Source organism: Cyrtonyx montezumae, unplaced genomic scaffold (assembly GCF_038088225.1).
Source record: "Cyrtonyx montezumae isolate F1298 unplaced genomic scaffold, pur_monq_1.0 scaffold_25, whole genome shotgun sequence".
In the NCBI taxonomy this organism is placed as follows: Eukaryota; Metazoa; Chordata; class Aves; order Galliformes; family Odontophoridae; genus Cyrtonyx; species Cyrtonyx montezumae.
Window position 1 is genome coordinate 895,899 of NW_027071992.1, and position 19,808 is coordinate 915,706.

General features: G+C 37.8%; 1 protein-coding gene across 2 annotated transcripts in view; it reads left to right on the forward strand.

The window, feature by feature from the left end:
• Window positions 1-19,808, forward strand: part of PDE8B (phosphodiesterase 8B) — a 75,257-nt gene that overhangs the window by 18,403 nt on the left and 37,046 nt on the right. The window contains exons 2-4 of one of the 2 annotated variants that reach the window (XM_065739745.1): window positions 12,354-12,413; window positions 18,031-18,221; window positions 19,502-19,561. In XM_065739745.1, the coding sequence (XP_065595817.1) occupies window positions 12,354-12,413; window positions 18,031-18,221; window positions 19,502-19,561 (311 nt within the window). The remainder of the gene's footprint in view (window positions 1-12,353; window positions 12,414-18,030; window positions 18,222-19,501; window positions 19,562-19,808) is intronic. The other variant, XM_065739746.1, reaches the window with a different exon arrangement.

The window sequence follows — 19,808 nt, forward strand, 5'->3', positions numbered from 1 at the left end:
TCTCATATTAGAATGGTCTACACTGGATAATAATGTAAGATAACAGCAAGCTGATATGATACTTCCTGCATCCACTACTGACAACGAAGTACAGAGATCTGTTATGTTTACAGAAGACATTTTTTGTTTATCCTCAAAAGGTATCATGTATATTTTTAGTGTCCCCATGAACACAAGTTTTGTGGTTTTTGGAATACTAACTCCTTTTTTGTATTTATAAACTTAAAGCAGCGCACAGTCTGATGTATTTTGTAATTTGCTGACACAGAATCATAGAATGGGTTGGGTTAGAAGGGACATCAGTGATCACCCGGTTCCATACCCTCTGCCATGGGCAGGGTTGCCAACCAGTAGGTCAGTCACCAGCTCAGGCTGCCCAGGAATCCATCCAACCTGACCTCAAACCCCTCAAGGGATGGATCAGCCGCAGCTTCTCTGGGCAGCTGGTACCAGCACCTTGCAACCTTCTCAGTAAAAAAAAAATTCCCAGACATCTAATCTAGATATATCCTCTTTCAGTTTAAAAACATTCCCCCTTGTCACTATCTACCCTTGTAAAAAAGTTGGTTTCCCTCCTGCTTATGAACATCCTCTAAGTATTGAAATGCTCCTATCAGGTTTTCTCTGGAGCCTTCTCTTGACTGAACAAGCCAAGCTGTCTTTCTTCATAGGAGATGTTCTCCAGCCCCCTGATGATCTTTGTGGCCCTCTTCTGGACCCATTCTAACAGCTCTGCATACCTCTTGGGCTGAGGACACCAGCCTGGACACAGTACTCCTGATGGGGCCTCATGAAAGCAGAGTAGAGAGAGACCACCTCTCCCTGCTGACCACCTCTGTTTTGGTGCAGCTCATTGTGCAGTTCGCCTTCCAGGTTGCTGGCTTACACTGCTGGCTCATGTCCAGCATTTTTTCATCCATCATTAGGTTAAACACCTTTCATGTTTGTCAAGGTCCCTCTGGATGGGGTCTTTTCTTTCTGTTATATCAACTGCACCACTCAGCTTAGTGTTGTCTGCAAAATTCCTGAGGTCCCATAATCTATGTAAAAGAGTACTGTCCCAAGGCAGACCTCTGGGGAACACCACTCATCACTGGTCTTGACATGGACATAGAACCATTGACAACAACCTCTGGATATGACCATCCAACTAATCTTTTATCCATCTAACAGTATAGCCTTCAAACCCATCTCTCTCCAATTCTGAGATAAGGATATGGTGTAGGAGCATGTCAAAAGCTTTGCACATGTCAAGATAGATGAAATCAGTTGCTCTTCCATTGTCCAATGATGCAGTCCTTTGTAGAATGCCACCAGACTGATAAGTCACAATTTGTCCCTGGTGAAGCCCTGCTGGCTCTTGTGGATCAGCACCTCATCCATCATGTGCCTTAACATGGCTTCCAGGAAGATTTGTTCATGATCTTCTCAGGCACAGAGGTGAGGTTTGTGAGCTTGTAGTTCCCTAGATCTTCCTTTTTTCCTTTCTTAAAAGTGTAACTGATGTATCCCTTCTTCCAGTCACTGAGGACTTTGCCTGACAGCCATGATCTTTCAAATATGGTGAACAGCCTGGCAGCCACATCAGCCAGCTCCTTCAGGGCCATGAGATGCATGTCACTGGGCCCCAGAGGCTCATTCACATTCATTCTCCTTCTTGAGAATTCAGAATTTATGCCTAAGTAGCTCTTCAGTGGAGCTTTGTGTAATACTGACTAATCCAATAAAATGAGGAAAAGATACTTGAGTAAAAGCTTTGTTGCTGAACAGTTTGTCAGTAATTTGGAACTAAAATATTCCATGGCTTTCAGGGACATGATTTCTAGATAAAGGTGGTTGGAAATTTTCAGAACTTGTATTTATATATTGCAGAGGAAGCTAATATTCTCTTAGAGTTCACTATATGTATATAGTTCCTGTTGCTTAATAGTTACTTAGTTCTGGGGAGAAAAAAATAGCTAAGCATTTGGATCATGCCACCTCTTTAATCATACAAGAAATCCTTTTTATCTGCAGTGATAAAGTAAAACCAAACACATTGCTGCACTGAGACTGTGATGCATAGAATTTCAATGCAGTAGAAGGTATATTAAAAATAACCAGCTGCAAATATTCTTTGCAGAGAGAACATGTGGTTAACACTGCATTCAGCAGCCAGAACTTCTGCTTTTAACTCATAAGCACGGAAGTTCAGGTTCTGTACATACCCTGAATCCATGTGAGGGGATGTTTGTTAGAGAACTGCCTTTTGCTGTCTGTAAACAATATAACAATATAATGTGCTGTTTGTTTGTTTGTTTGTTTTCTCAGTTTTGTGTAGGGAGAGTTGCATTTTACGTCCTAATGATGGACTGTTCTAGTGATGGTCTGAAATGATTGTACTCTGCTTAAGTGTCAGTGCATGAAAGATGGAATAGAAAGCACGCTGTGGAACATTGTTTTGGAAGGGACACTTGAATATGGTTCTGTTTCTCCTTGTTAAGAATAGAATAAATGTCAAATAAGTCTTTTTCAGAAAGCTTTCAATGATTTCCTCCCAGTATGTGGAAATAATGCTGAGTAATACAGAAACTACTGTTGTTTATTGCTTAATTAATAATTCGCTCCAGCGCAGCGGACTAGCTCAGGGCTATGTAATGCCTTCTTTCTATACTGTTGCAGAGCTTATTTGGATTGTATCTGCATGCAGTACTTAAATCCTAACATTAGATGCTCTTCCTACCTGTATTTTCATGAGTAGAGTAGGGACAGTGAAATTAGTATGTCTGAATTCTGGTGTTTAAAACTGAGTAGTTAAGTTTCCAGATTTGTAACATGGGGTAATTAACTTTTCAGGCTTATCAGGCCACTTCTTACTTTTCACATCTGCTGCTCTCTGTTATTCTGAGTCAGATTTTACTTTCTTCTGACTACTTCATTTATACCTCTAAACCCACATGTACAGATGTTACTTTCACTCCTCATGTTTCATCTCTGTTTGGGTAGGTTTATAGGATCAGTCAATCTGTGTTCCCTGTTGTATGAGGTATTATAAAAATAAGAGGTGAGCTTTCCCTCTGTGATTTATAACCTAAGTACACGAGACAAGCTTCATGAACACTTTAGTCTTGAATGACAAAATACAGAGGTTAATAATGCTAGTTTTGAGTAACATCCATGCAATGAACCGTCAGTGCTGCTAGATGATTCACCCATGAGCAAGGCATTGTGCACTTCCCAGGAAGTGATATGTGAATGTCAGTATTTGACATCTCTTAGATTCATACACTACTGCTGCTGTCTGGATTATCTGCAACAGTTTTGTCAAAGTTAAAATAGAACCTTAAACTGAATTAAATGTGATCGTGCATTATTCAATCAGAATACAAACCTTTAAGTTGTGTATTTTTATGAGAACTGTGCTTTGATTTTTGTTGCCTGCCCAGTTTTTTAGTGTGAAACATGGCACACACTGTCATGTTGACAGTTTGTATCTGTGTAAAAAAAAGGTAATGTTTAGCTGGAGGCTATTTTATTTGAGAGAACCTTAGTCTTCATATTTGAGGTGGTACAGTCTACTCAGAATAATTTTTCTATCCAGACTTCTGATATGAACAACAGTAAAATAGTTAATTCTAACATATATTTATGTTAGATTGTAATGGAAAAAAAGTGTACATACCTAACCATTATTGTGAAAACTCAGGAAGATAGTGTTTTTTGCTTTATGTTGTGGTGGTACTCTGTGCAATCAGGAAGTTTTGAGGGTTTTTTTTGTTTCTCTGATTCTTTATTTCTGGGTTGGGGGGAAGTTTTTTTTTTGTTTTTTTTTTTTTTTTGTTTGTTTGTTTTTGTTTTTGTTTTTTAATTTGTTTTAATGGAGTTTCTATGTGTAATTCCAGGGCATACCCTCTAGATGCTGAAATTTGCTTTAAAATGTTGAAGTTGTAGTCTTCAGCTGCCTGTCCCCAGACTCAAACAACCAAGACAGAAAAATTGCAAAGCAAACAGTGCCTGGCACTGTGAAAGAGCCAGGGAAAGACAATGGAGAAGTTTTTGAAGGAAGTGAGGATTACTCTATTCTTTAATGCTATTTATTTTGGTATTTTTGTAAAATTTAGGTCAAAGGTCATAGCTCATTTTTCTAAATGAAAGAAAATTCTGAAAACTTCAAGAGGTGACCACTGCTCAGCACAACACTGTTTTCTGTGTTCCAGCAGGAAGAATTTATGTTAGTTTTGGTCAAATATATAGATTTCTCCTTTGGTTACTCCCAGGAGAAATTTCAGAGATGATAACTGTCTTTCAGTAAACTCTTACTGACACTGCAGGGCTCGGCAGCACAGCACAGAGTGGGACAATGGCAACAACTTGCACGAGAGAGAGAAGGAACAGGAGAAGGTCTGGAGCAAATGCTCAGCTGGCAGCACTTCTGATGCATAAATTAGCCTCCTGTTGGTTTTCCTACATAGGCAGTCTTTGGAACAGCTTTAGAGATATCTTGAAATACCTGTGATTATTCTTGTTAATTTCTCTGTTTATATATATATATATATATTTTTTTTTACTTTGTATTTTTTATAAACTTCTTGTAAGGGAGGCAAAAGATGCTATACAGCGTTGAACGTGTGGGTTCACTGTGAATTCCAATAGCTGCATGAAGCTGTTTTGTTACTTTCTTGACTGGCTGAATGTACAAGGGTGAAAATAAGATTAACACCTTACTCTGCCTGTAGTTTCTGAATTTGTTCTCGCCTAAGCATCAGTGTTCCTCCTATGCATCAGTATTTTTGAACAGTTCAGACTTAGTTGCTGTATTTTTCACTCAGATTGATGTAATGAGATTTGATTGGATCCATCAGTAAAGCATGTGGCTCATTTTCCTACTAAGTTGAGACTGCACAGTAATGATAAAATAGATTTACAGAAAGAAGCCTCTTCAGGCTTAGATCTTCAAATGTTGAGCATATCCTACGCACTTTTTCAGATGTTTGGAAAAGTTTGTTTTCCTTATGCCAAGTGTCTCCTTGCAAGGACCTTAACATAACCTGAAATGTGCATGCTAACAGAATCGATACAGTTCTAGATAAACCTCTGCTGACAAAATCAGTATTCAAAATAAATGTCATTGGAGACGGTATTCTGTAATTCTTCTTTCCACAAGTCTGACAACTTTGCTATGTATGAAACAGTTATATCTCTCCATTACCTTTGTGCTGCTGGATGGAAACTTGAAAGTCTATTTTTCTTAAAGAATATTATTAATAACCTTGCCCCAGTAATTATACCAAAAGCTGTTAAAGTTTTATTTCTTTGAAGGAGTCCATAGGAGTTCACTGTTTGCTTTTAAAACTATTTTCACAGAATCACAGAATTGCAGGGTTTGGAGGTCACCTCAAGAGACTGAGTCCAATCACCCTGCTAAAGCACTTTGCCTACAGTGGGTCATTTCTTTTTAAAATGAAGTATGCTATCTGTTTTTCCAAAACTTGAACTGAAATTGCTTAATATTACACATAGGTAGAAGTGAGGTAACATAACTACATTATGAAAGCAAATATGTCTCTCCAACGTTATAGTTCACAAATCAATACTTCTGTCCAGTCTTTAGGTTTTAATTCCTTTTCACAGAATTGTAGGGGTTGGAAGGGACTTCTAGAGATCAAGTCCAATTTCCCTGACAAGCAGTACCCCTTCAGCAGGTTGCACAGATAGACATCCAGACAAGTCTCGAATATCTCCAGAGAAGGATAATCCACAGCTCTCCTCAGCAGCCTGTTCCAGTGCTCCATCACCCTCATTGTTAAGAAGTTCCTTCACATATTGGTGTGAAACTTCTATGTTCATGTCTATGACTATTTCCACTTGTCCTGTCCCCAGAGACGACTGCAAAGAGCTTGGCCATGTCCCTTCGACTCCCACACTTTAGATATTTATAAACATTAATAAGATCATCTCTGAGTCTTCTTTTCTCAAGGCTGAACAGACCTAGGTCACCCAGCCTTTCCTCATAGGGGAGATGCTTCAGGCATCAATTTCATCTTTTTCATCAATGCAGGCTGGGAGGTGGTTGTCAGAGCAGCAGTCATACTGGACAGGCATAGACGAAGTCATGGCTGGCCTGATGTAGTGTTACAACAGCACCAGTCGGAGCAATTAAATGATCTTCAGGGGTCTCTTCAGAAAAAGGAAAACATTTTTGTGACTCATTGGAATTACAGTGAGTACCTCTAAGTGTTAGTCAAGGCCCCTCTTCCTATTTGGGTTCTGAATACTTAGCTGTAACAGAGGGAGTTTCCTACTGTTCCAGACCTTGAATGCCTGTGCTTTGCTGCTCTATGAGCAGGAAAATCTAGTCAAAATACTGCTGAAAATTGATGCACCAGATTTTTGCCATGACTTGTTCCCTGATTAGAAAAAAATGTTGGAAGGTAAGGTTTTGTTTTGTTGCTTTCTGTAAGAGATAACCAGCATCTGTGATAAGTAGTGTTTTGAAATGCCACATTCTTATAGCCGCTTGGTTTCTCAAATACTGTATTGCAATAGTATAAATATCAAGCTAGTTCTAATTAAATGTGTTTAAAATTCTACTTAATAACAAGACTTAAGAACTTTCAAACCTAAAAATAGCTTCATGTAAAAAGAAGAAAAGCTGGCTTTCTCATCGAAAGGTAGGAAGTAAAACATTAACCAGGAAATTCAACAAGAAATGTGTTTGTTTGTTTTTTTCTTAAGATAGCAGTACTGAATTTAGAGCTGAAAAGGTAGGATCCACTGGAAGTAGGATTTCTTAAAAAAAAAAAAAAAAAAAAAGCATTTGGCATCAGAATGTGATACAACATTTTATATTTTGATGTCTTCCTGGGTGCATATTTTTCATATGTGACATTTTTGTTAACCAATTTTAAGTCATTGCTATAAAAACGTTCCTGACAGTTACTATTCTGAGACTATGTCCTTCTCAAGCTATGCAAATGGCTGACAAGGCAACCGAGCCAGCTGTCTTCTGGGCACTTTGCTCTTGAGAGACATGAGAAGCAGATCTGGGGATGCAAATCAGTTAGTGTACTGCTGTGGGGGGGGGAAGAAGGAGAGATTACTGGGACCTTCTTGGCATATTCATCCTGGAATTCACATAAATCTGAAATTGCTGAAGAACTAACTACTAATGGTGATGTGTCACCTGTTCTTTAAACTGATCTCAGTGGCAGCCAGCATAGTGAAAACTGGATCGTCATAGAATCAAAGAATCACCGAGGTTGGAAAAGACCTCCAAGGTCATCTAGAATCTGTCCACCTACCACCAATATCTCCCCACTAAACCATGTCCCTTAGTATCACATCTAAACATACGTTAGCTTTCCTTAGGGGATTCAAAATGTCAAGAACTACATTTTGTTTTCTTCAACGTCTAAAGGAACCTTTAAAGATCACCTAGTCCAACTCCTCTGTAATAAACAGGGAAATCCTAGCTAGATAGGCTACTCAGAGTATGGTCCAGCCTGGCCTTGAATGTCTCCCAGGATGTGGCATCCACTGCTTCTTTGGGCAGCCTGTTCCAGTGCTTCACCACTCTCATTGTAAAAGACTTTTTCCTTATATCCCATTGAAATCTACCCTCTTTAAGTTTTAAACCATTTCCCCTTGTCATGTGTGCTTATAATTTTTGTTTACAGTTCTTGTGTATCTGCTGTTTGACACTGTAAAAGGTGTTCATTACATACTGAGGGGTTAGGCTTCTTATGGATGCCTGCAGTTTGCAGTGGCTCCTCAGCAAAATCAACAAAAAGACCTTATTTTTTCTAAAAAGTATGTGTGTTTGATCATTATGTTTAATTTATAAAGTAAGATAATCTACCGTTAACCTTACTGTTGAGCTATCCAAATGTTCGGTGGACTTCTGGACAATTTGGGAAGATGGCAGCAGGCTGGCATTGAGAAGAGCAGTGGTTTTAAGCCCTCTAGTGGAAGCCGAGGAAATGCAGGGTATGAGCAGCTAGGAAAGCAAAACCACGAATCAACTGGAAGCCGCAGAAATGGAAGAATGAAAAATCAGATGGGTGCATTCTGAATTACTGGGGGGAAGATGACAGCAGAAATAGCTCTTTGCTGGATGAGTAACTGTGCTGGTTACAGGAAAAAATTAACTGAGGCAACTGATCAAATGAATGAATGAATCAGGGAGGAATGGTGTCTGGGAAAGCCACAGAGGTCACACTGAAAACCGTCTAGCTCAGGACCAGATCTCCAGCAGCAGTAGCCCTGGGAGAACCAGATAGCGATCTGTCTTGTTTATTCTCCCAGCCATTGTCTGGGAGATTATTACTGAGGTTCTTCTTGGGTGGAATCTTTGTCAAAACATTTCCCTTAATTTTTCTCTTGTAAATGTGTCTAAATGTGTCCTTACTTCAACATACAAAAATTTCCAGACAGGACAAGAAATACATTTCCTGTAACAGATGATGCCCACAAAAAAAAAAAAAAAAAAAAAAAAAAAAAAAAGCATGTGAGAGACCTAAAGCATAGAAAGACTAGAAAGACTGAGCTCAAGTGACTACAGAATAACATCAGTGAATGAAATAGAAATTATTTGAAAGAGATAAAGAAGGAAGGAAATAAAGAAGGAAAGAGAGAAAGAAAGAAGAAAGAGAGAGAAAGAGAAGAAGGTTTGGAGTATAGTTCTGCTAAACAACATGAGACAGAGTAAAGGGAAAGAAGAGAGGCATGTAATAGTGTTGAACAATGGGAGATGACCTGGTTGTTGACAACTGCAAGCTGGGGATGTTTTAGAAAAGCTGTGAACCCTATATCTCACAAGGGAATTCAAGCCACCAGGAGAATGGAAGGTCAGAGTTCTAGTACAGACGTCGCATGTGATTGTAATCTTTTTCAGGGCCAGTTCTTGGTCAGGGAAAAAGGGAGATCTCTACCAGGCCTATCCAGGAGGCTGGTCTCCCCAGCAAATGTGCTACACCATTCTGCTGGCTCCAGCTGCTGTTGTTTCTCTGGAACAACGAAGCGTTATTCAAGATTTTTTTGCTGTGCTAATAAGTCATCATGTTTACAGTACTTGTGTTACTAATTACTGATGATTCATAAACTGCAGGGGCCTTAAGTCTTCGGTCATACAAAGAGTAAAGCTTTTGTATTAGTGATTTAGAATAGTAGAACTTAATTATTGAGTGGTGAATTTGTTTTGCTTAATGTACTGCTTTGAAAGGAAGGTAATTGATAATCACCGATTTATATAAAGGAAAATATATAATTTATATAAAAGAAAGGATTTAAGAAAATACCATTTACTTTTACATTAATTCCTTGATAAGTTGCTGATTCCTCTGGAGGTTACAATGATGCTGGAAATAATGTTAGGTAGTTGAAAATGTTAAAATAAAAATTTCTTCACAGTTTTTAAGCTCTTTGTTATCCACGGATGGTTAGTTTATTTATTGTGTTTGTTCCTCCGCCCAGTGAAAACAGCAGTTTTCTCACTGCCCTCTTTGGAAACAAGCTCTGCTTGTTTTACCAGAAAAGTTTGTCATGAAATACTGTACTAATTGATTTAGGTTGCCAGCCTATTAGCAGTCCTTCCTGCCAGTCAATAAAATAATTGGAGATTTATTTTAATTGGAAATCATCAGCAATTAGATGTTCACTTAAGCCAGGAAATGAGCAGAGGTATGGTCATGGTATCATTAATATGCAACATCCACATCATCACACTTTTCTGGGAGTTAGGAAGATTTGAAATTAGTTCTTTCAGGCCAAGGAGAAATCCTTGCTACATTTTTGAAGATGAAGCACTTGTGTTATATTCCTGCTGCCTCTTCTAGCAATGTTTTGAAAGAAAAGAGAGGCAATCATTTTTACCAGGTGCAATTTAGGCATACAAATGTAGGGGACTGATTCAGTTCATAAAACAAAACTCAGAATTCCACGTCCAGGAAGGAGGGCTTTGAACATGCTCCTTGTTGTATCCAATGAGATGGTTTATTACTCCTTCCAATCTTCAGTCCTATTACCAGCCTTAATCTGAGGGTGCCCCTCTTATTTCCATGCGCTGTGTAAAGAATGGCTTAAAGGTCACTCCTTGAGAATGTCAGTCTTTCAGATAGAGCAGCACCATTTCTACATCCTTGTGTAGCTGTGACTGTAAGTAAATCATATCTCTGCAGTGCAGGACAAGCTTACCTATGTTGTACTCAGATTTTTCTAATTCTCATGAAGCTTTCCTGTTGCCAGCACAGCCAAGAACACTCTGAAATACTAGGAGGAAAAAAAAAAAATGAGGGGACCTGATTTGCTGGTCCTTCCTTTCATGCATTTTCTTTCACAAGTCTGACATGGACATGGCACAAAGAGAAACTCCTGGTCACAGTTCTGTGAATTTTTATCTTATTTTTTAAATACCTGGGCTATGATAGGTTAAGAAACCTCCAAAAGTATTCTGATAGACTTGATCGTGTAGATCTGTCTCTTAGTCATTGTTATTCTATCTTGGACAAAACTGAGAACTGAAAGCTGAATGCATCTGAAGTGGTAGCGAGGCAGAAATCACTCATTCAGAATGTCAGTTCCCTAGTGGCATTAATAAATGAATCATATAATAGTTATTGGTGTCCTCAGTGTACCTTACAAAGAATGTTAGGCTCTTGATCAAAGTGTTTATTTAAAATATACATTTTAAAAAGCAGTTTTTGAATGATACAGACCCAAGCTTGCTGTGTATCTGCTGAGTGTTCTCCTTACTATGGATTCTACAACAGAGACTACTTCAAAACATTTATTTAAATCAAAGTAATTCTTTATTTGAAAAAAAATAAGTTTTTTTAAATAATGCACTGTAATATGAATGTTCTTTTCTGGTTTTTTTTGTCTGTTTGTGAGGGGAGAGGAGCTGGGAGCTTTGAGAGAACTCTGTTTCCCTAACTTTACTAGTTACTTCATGGCTTATGATCAGTGCTAAACTTTTATTTCTATTCTAACATTACTCTCACATTATGCTCCTTTCCAACATGGCAGGAGTTAAAGTGGGAACTGAACTTCTGTGTGAAAATGTTAGCTATTCTTACATTGGAGGCATGTTTTGCTTTGGAAAACAGTGGCAAGCCTTTGTGGTTTAAACTTCTGGGGTACTGCTTGCTGACACACATTGGACTCAGAAAGATCAATGCTCAGGGATCCATGTAGGTCCAACATGTAATTTATAACTATGCATAGTTCCACTGTCTCGAGTGCAAGGCAAGGCTGCTAATAATTGCAGCACTGGTGTGTTCTCCAAGGTAGAAACCCAAATATTAGTAACTTGGTGAATATTTATGCACTGTCCTTTGGAAAAAAAAAAAAAAAAGCTATATTTAGGTAGGTAAAACCCAAGTGAAAGGCTTGAACTCTCAAGCAGCACACAGCAAAGTGGTGCGGAAATAAGAATCCATGATTCATGGGAGTCAAGGAAAGTTCTAGGAATGTGCCTGCAAATAAGGGCTTTGTTCAAACACCTTCACCTGCCTGGCGGTTGCTTTAACTCACCTCCTCAGGCACATGAAGTAATCTGTATCAAGAAAGCAGTGAACTTGCCCCTTCAGAGACTGCTAACTTGGTAGTAATCCTCTGTAGCCTGAGGAGAGGTTCAAAGACTTTTCTTAAGTACATACATCTGTGGGAGGATGTTCAGTTTTTTTCATTGTTCAGTTGCTTGAGAATAGTCTGTAACTAAAGTGAAGCGAATCAGCATTACAGGAGGAGTGTATCGAAATGTGTCAGTACACAAAAAACATGAAGGTAATCCAGCTATTAGGAAGTAAGGTAACAAAGCAGCTACAATGTTTGCTGTCATTTTAAGCAGCGATGTGCTCTCAAGTCTTCTGATAACATCTTGATTTGTGGTATCAAAGTTTTCATTTTTTTCCTGTAAACTAAAGGTTACAGTTCTGGAAAATAATTTTAAATCCATAATCCAAACAAGCTGTCTTGTCTGAAAAGTCACTTTTTTTTTCTAACCAAATGTATTAAAATATTATACGTCACAAGATGTTGAAGGTATTTCATTCAAATGAATAAGGCAATTCTTGGCCAGAAGAAAAAAAAGAATTTCCATAGTCTTGAACAAAATGAAAATCCTTTTTAATCGAAGTGCTCTGGGGAAAGAGGAAAATGGAGGTTAGATTTTTACTATGTTAAGCCCCACAGTGTTTAACTTAGAAGCAAATGAAACAAAATTGTGAGCAAAGATACACATAAAGCAGATGAATAAAGGCTACTGGTTGTATGGCCTTCCTTTCAGAGTCTTACTGGCTATGTTTGATCTTTCTTGCTTGCAAAATGCTATCTTGTTGAGAAATAGAGTGGAAAAAAAATCTCTTACTCTTACTTAGCAGGCTTCAGCTACAGAGGTACAAATTGGGCCCATGAGACTGACACAAGATCCAGTTCAGGTAAGATGTTCTCTTAGTTTCTTGATGCAGTCAATTCAGTGTTAATGGGTGAAGAAATTAAGATATAACCTCATGGTCATGCATAATGTTTTCATTTTACTGTGCAAGAAATGTGAGATAATTGGTGTTTTGGTTTATCTGAGTGCTTGAGAAAAGACCTGTGGGTAAATTAAATTGGTAAAGAAGGTGCTCTAATTTTCATTAACATCAAATTGTTTATTTTATGTCCTGTCAGTAGGAATGTATCTGTGTGTTTGTGCACTAGCAAGGAAAACAGCTGCCTCTGAAGGTTAAAAACTGCTGAGTTCTGATACGCCACAGCAGAGAGCAGTACTATAAAGTTTAGGTACCAGGCAAGTTTTGCTGGATATTATGCAGCAGAACAGAGAACTGTGCTTTTACAGGTCACAGGCACAAGAAGTCACGTGTTCCAACACAAACATTGCATTTTGTCTTCACAAGCAACAGCTCTACCCATGCTTGGTACTGTTTCTGTACAGTTTGTATCTCTGTCTATAGACAGAGGGATGTCAAAAATATATTTTTTTCACATATAAACTTTATGTTGTTCCTGTGAAGCAGTGTCTGTTCAAAGCAACTTTTTGTCCTGGGTCACTTAACTGCAATTGCAAATGGCAAAGATATTTAGCAGTCACTCTTCCTGTGTTTGCTTGTTTTGATTTTTCTGTGTCTGCCTACAAGTAGAAAAACCTACATGTGGAAGACATGTTGTGCTGTTCATAAGGTCAAAAAATCCTATGTACCTCTTTCGTAAAGACTTAAATTTTCCTTTTTGTATTAAATATGACAATAATAAGCATAATTCAGTTTTAACAATGGCTTGACCTGTTGAAATTGTGTTTGTTATGAAAAGACTACATGATGATGGGATCAGTAGTAGATCAATCTTCACTTAGCACTAATTTCAACATAAATATGTAGAACTTCTTATGGAACAAAAGGCTCAGTAGTCTATGATACTCTTAAGTAAGATGCTCAAGATAATATTTAAATAAGAATACTCATTGTCTATGGCAATGTTTTATTTTATTTACTTTGTAGAAATTGGATTTGCGAAATTATAGCATCTGTATTTGCTGTTACGATATTATTTAGTCACTTGATAGTTCATCATGTGAGAAGGGAAATTGTTCCAGGTTTTGTTTAGAAACTTTCTTGACATTCATCTTTATATTTAGTTAGGTGCAGTTGCTGTTTTGTCTCTTTATTAGTGAAGAGACAATCTGTGGTGCTACAGAAATCTGGCCTTAAGTAAAACTTGTATCTGAAGAGTTTTTTTGTGAAGACTTTGCTGTACACTAATTTATTTATACTAAAGGGAAAGCACTTCATGTAAACCCAGTTCCTTTATGGAAAAAGTGACATGACCTCAGCCAATTTGACAAGGATGGCACATACTTACTCATTTATGTTAACCTTTTTTTCCATCTTAATGATAGAGCTGTGTATTTCTCCATGAAGTATTCCATTTTAGATATCTATTTGTTGGTGCTTAGTCACGTTCTTAATTGACGATTCACTTTGTTAAAACAATTGTCACCAGGATTTTTCTTAGCAATGTTCACTGTATGCTTGTGCATGTTTGAAACTGTCGTTTGGTACTGGACCTATGCCAGCTGGCAAATGGATTGTATATTTTTACTTTTTTTTTCATCTGGAAGGTGACCTTAGTTGTGACTATGATTTGCCATAAACCATTTAATAGATTTCACCTTAGATTTTATGGGCATCTGTGTTAGAGGGCAAATCTGTTTTGGTTTGTACCAGCTCCTACCCTCCAAATGCCCTCCCAGCATGCAACTTATGTGTCTGCCCAGATTTTGTACCAGTTTCCAAATTGACTTAGTTTGGTTGGACCTTAGAACTGACTGAGAAAAGTGTACATACATAGGTCTCTCTGAAAGTAGTGCCACCTATTGATTTCCATGGAAACTACAACAGATATAAGGAGCACGATAACACTATTTTATAGAGCAAATTCTCAGCTACAAAACACTATTTTCCAACACATTCACCACCGTTAGCTGTGTATTTTTAGTGAACAAGAGCCTGCAGGCTGCAGTTGTAAAAGTGGATGTGACCCTCTCTTTCACACCTGCTACAGTAGTGTTTTTGCTAAAAAAATTTGCCCACTGAGCTCATAAAGCTTAATCAGCTTTACAGATGGCAGTCATAAGGAACTGTCACCTTCAGCCTTGTATTGGTTCAATAGGTCTTGAAAAACTTGTGTACAGTGTTTGTTCTCTTCCTGTGTGAGCATTTGTGGAACCTACCTGGCACAAACTTAGCACAAACCAACATTGCCACCATTCCAATGATTAAGCTGATACACAGCTCTCTCTACTGTTCCCAGGTCATAACTGCTGGTTCTCAGTTGAGCTGATAAAAATGCTCTTCGTTCTGTGGTGTGAATGCTGTGCGTGGCTGTCCAGAACACAGCTTGTCTTTCATGTCACTGTCACCATTGCTGAAACACACCATGCATTGCCTCACTGTGCTCATGTCCACTATTTGATCTCCATAAATGCTCATCAATGGATGTCGGTGGGTCAGTGAATGTCTTTTTTTTTTTTTTCCTCATGGAAGAATTCAGTGATTCACCTTTGCTTCATACTCATTTCCATGTCAGACACAATTTCGTCAGTGTCCCTCTGCTGCCATCGGTCCAATGGAAACCAAATGTAATGGAATACTGGTAGTAAGGTTCAGCCTTTACTGCCATACCACCAACATCCCACTCTAATGTCACGGGCCAACATCATCAAATAGAGGCATTACTTTCACAGCAGCCCGCCATAAATGCGCTGTTTCCCTCCGTGACACAAGAGAGAAAGATCTGTTACCATTAAGTGCACTTAAAAAAAACTTCTGTACTCATTTGCAGAACTGTTTTCTAGGACTGGCAGAGGTTTGTATGTGGGCCTTTCCTATACAGTTTCTAAGTCAGCACCCTACATGATTTAAATATTAGGAGAAAACAAGCTAAATGATTGTCAGGAAGAATCAATTGATGTGATCAGGAACATCTCTTAGGTTTAACACTTTGATAGAGGATGTAATTCCTTAATGGACAAAGAGTTGGCTTGCATGAAATGCCTTTGCATCAAGTCAAATGGACTGAACAGGAACCTTTTCAGTTGATGGTTGATGAGAGCTTAACTTTTGAGATCATAGGTAAAAACCTATTATCAACTTCTGAGGACAACTTTGCAAAGCAGGAAGCCAATTTCCATCTGCAACTCTAATGATTGTTAAATTAAGGCCAGAGACAGAAGATCAGACTATGTTATGTTTCAACATGTTTCAATCTGAACGTCTTTTAAAGCAATGACTAATGGAAAAACTCTTGTTATGTTCTTTTTATGTTGTGTTAAAGTAAAAACGTGTATAAGCTGTAATTTCCTTAATGACCAATGAGTTAGGAGTGGTAAGGTGAGGAAAATGAGGCAAGGCACAGAAATTATAGTAATTGCCACTCCTAAAGCTGTTACTGGCATTTGAGTTGAAGTTTGTCATCATCTCCACACAGAACTTCATATACTGGAAATAAATGTGGTTGTTTCCTGCAGTAAATGTGGTGCTTTTCTGCATTCATGGCTTTATTGCACAAAGTTACTCTTTTTTTCCCCATAGTCACTGTCTTGTGTCTTTATTTTCTTTTATAATACCTGTCTTTATTTCTTGCTTGGTCTAAGCAAATACCTCTTGCTTCCTTCCAGAGAACTGCTGTAGAGTTTGTCTGCCACGTGTCATCATTTGCACACTTCGCCTTACTGCCTAAACCTGTCCCCCTTCAAATACTGCATTTTCTCCCCTCTCATAGCAGTCACTGGTCATCATCACTTTCACGGTGTTGATGCTGTGCTGCATGTCTGTTCTGACAATGATGATCTTCCCTCTTGAGCTGAAACTAAAGCTTTATGATGCTCAGCATCTAAGTGTTTGTCCTGTCCACTGAAGGTTTCGCACAGTCAAAGGCACTATTAAAAGAATTTCACTGGGATGCCTGCAGAGACATAAAAAGGTTTAGGTATCATGTTTTATGTACTCCTTAAGTTCTATTTCTGATTTTCTCATTGTTTTCTTCTGGTATACATGTATTAGTGCTCAGCTGATGTATTTTGGCTGTATTCTGAGATTTTCAAAGCAGATCTCAGTCCATTTTCTGTGTTCACATGATAAACTGAGAATAAGGCATGGAATAGCTGTGCAAAATGAATTCTGAAAAATGTGATAGGAATTCCAGTAGATGACTGCAAAAATATCTCAACAGGAGAAGTCTATGGGATTCCTACAGCACTGGGTAAAAAAGATCTATTTACAGCAAGACTAACAAACCATATTACAAAAACAGATAAATGTTTCCCTTCAAGAAATGCAGATTAAATTAAATTTCCTGTCGAACTGTCAGTCAGATTTATACCAATTGTTGTAGTCTCATTTGGATTTTAGGAGCAGTCTTGCTAAGTACTTGCATAATTCAAGTTTTGTTGTGTTTTCACTCTTTACAATAAGCTTCATACAAATTTTAACGAGCAGGCATGGTGGTACCTTAATGATTAGTACCTTTTAAAGTTAATATACTCAGAATGATTCATGCAGTGATATTTAGTTTCCAGTGGAGGATCAGGTGTTTAATTAAACACCATTATTTTGCATCTGGTAAATGGCTGAATTTTTCAATCCTTTATTTCCAAATTGGGAAAGTTGAGAGAAGGAAGATATCAAAATGTGTTCAATGAGAAAACAGTTCACTAACAGTGGCTGGAGCCAGACAGGTTAATGAAACAGAGTAGCTACTTTACCACAGTATAAGCAGAGGTCTAGAACAGAAATTATCATGTAATTGCTTCTGAACACTTGATGATAACTATAAAAAAATATAGATTAGGTAGAGTGACAGTTGCTGCCTTGGATGAGGAGTGGCAATAAACCAACATACTCATACTAATAAATTAAAACTTTTTTCTATATATTTCTTGATATTAATTAAAGTTTCATACATTAAATTTTTTACTACTTTTTAACTAAATCTTGAATGATAGTCCTGCCTTATTAACAGCTGTTCTTTTCAGTTTTGAAAGTAAGTTACATTTCAGAAAGTTCCTTACAATTAAAAATGTGTGTAACTCCAACAACCTGAAGATGGGAATGCTGCTTGAGCATCCTCTCACTGAGTCTGGGTTCTGATGGAATTTGAACATGAATTAGAAGGCGTCTATCACCCGGCAGCTGTTTAGATAGGCACCTGTGTGTCAAAACTGCCTGAATAGTTGTTGTGCTCCTGAAGCCATGTTGCTCAAAGAATGAGCACAGCAAGGTAACCTGTCACCTGCCAACACATGCACATCCAGAACAACCACAGCTCACTCAAAAGCAGTAAATATTGGTCTCCACACAGTGAATGCTATGTTGATAATCACTCTATTAATGAAGTTATCCTACTGTGTCAGCTCTTTTACAATATATAGTCCATACTTCCACTTTCAAAGTGGACTTGATCTTTCAAATGGTAGAAGTGATTTTTAAGATTTTTGCCATGCAGATAACTATTCTGTATGTTTAAAGTGATGATGCTGCTTTGCATACTTTGCAGGTTTTGCTGATCTTTGCAAAAGAAGACAACCAAAGTGACGGTTTCTGGTGGGCATGCAACAGAGCTGGTTACAGATGCAACATTGCTCGGACTCCAGAGTCAGCACTTGAATGTTTCCTTGATAAGCACCAGGAAATAATTGTCATAGATCACAGGAACTCCAGATATTTTGATGCAGAAGATATCTGCAGGTAGCTGAAGGACCTTATTCTATTCTTGAATTCTGGAGCTGTACAAAATCAATGCTCTTGATTATAAGCACAAACTCCTTACCCTCCAAAAAAAAAAAAAAAAAAAAAGAGAGAGAAGACACAAAACTATAGTAAAATGGAAATTTGGATGTTGAGTACAAAAGGTTTTCTTAACTCTCTAAGGGGAGTACAATTTGAAAAAATAAGCTTTTGACCAGGGTGACATTTGACCTTTAGAATAGTCTCTTCAGATCATGAGCATTATTCAGAGCAAAAGCCACAGTTGTGAAATCACTTTGTGCTTTCTGTATCTGCTTCTCCCTGAATCTCCTTTCCTGATTTAGCACTATAGCAAGGTTTTAAGAAGCAAGGCTTGAAACTAATGTTATTGTTTGTCCACCAAGTCAGGCACATGTCAGTGAGAGTTCTTCACAAAAGTGCACCTCGCTCTTCTGTACATGTGGAAATGGAAAATCAGGATGCGGTTTTACCATGCACCATGCCTCAATTCTCAGTCCTTCATGAACTGAAACTTCTGTTGTTTATGACTAATATTTTAGAGTTCACATATTTGAGGTTATGGAATTACTTCTAAAAGAAGCATGTATAAATATGACTACTCTTTATTCAGGAGAGAGTGACATGTTTGAAAAAAATTATCTTTTGCCAGTGAAAGATAGAGTGTTCTTAATTGTGGGTTTTGGGGTTTTTTTTCAGTTTCTCAGTAAAATAAGTGAAATAACATGGTGAAATTTTGTTTACCATGTTGGTGATAAGTCCACTAGAGAGACATATATTTGCTTCTTTTCTTACCAGTGTGCCCTAAGAGTTCATTATATACTTTTAAGAAAAAAATATGATATCTGTAAGGACAGTTGTGAAGGGCGTAGAAGGTGGTGGAGATTCTTGTTTGATGTATTGTTTAACTGGATGTTTAAATGGATGCTGAGAATGCACTGTATTGACATTGCATCTAGTAATCCTCTGCATTCAGGACAGCCTGCCCAATCCTTACCTAGGTGAGTAGGGCAAACCTTGACTAGGTTTGAAAAGTTTTTGGAGCTGTTGCCTCTGAATTGCTTTTTATTGTGCAAATTCTGAGGAGTCTGATAGCAAAAGAAATTGAATGAATGAGGACAGATGAGTTTTGCCCACTTGGTCCTATTTTCAGAATTCAGTGGACTCTTTCAGTCCTGTTTTTTGTTTATATTGTCTATGAAGACACTGTGTTTAACACTGAGAAAACATGTGGTGTAACTAAGAAAATGTTGTTTTCTTAGGTCTATTCGTGCCACAAAGCCATCAGAACACACTGTAATACTTGCTGTGGTTCCACGCACGTATGTTTTACTCTGTTTTGTGAGATATTTTTGTCTTACTTTCTAAGAATGATACACAAAATAGTTAGATATTAACAAAAGGTATCTTGTAGATAAGATATAAACTTACATAAGTTTAAAAACTTACAGATTACGTTTAATATTAGTTATTTTTTGCCTGAAATGAGTAAGTGATAAATGTCTATTTAAGTATCAATAACCTTCCATTTGTATAAACTAATATATCACCTTAACTTCAGAGAATTGT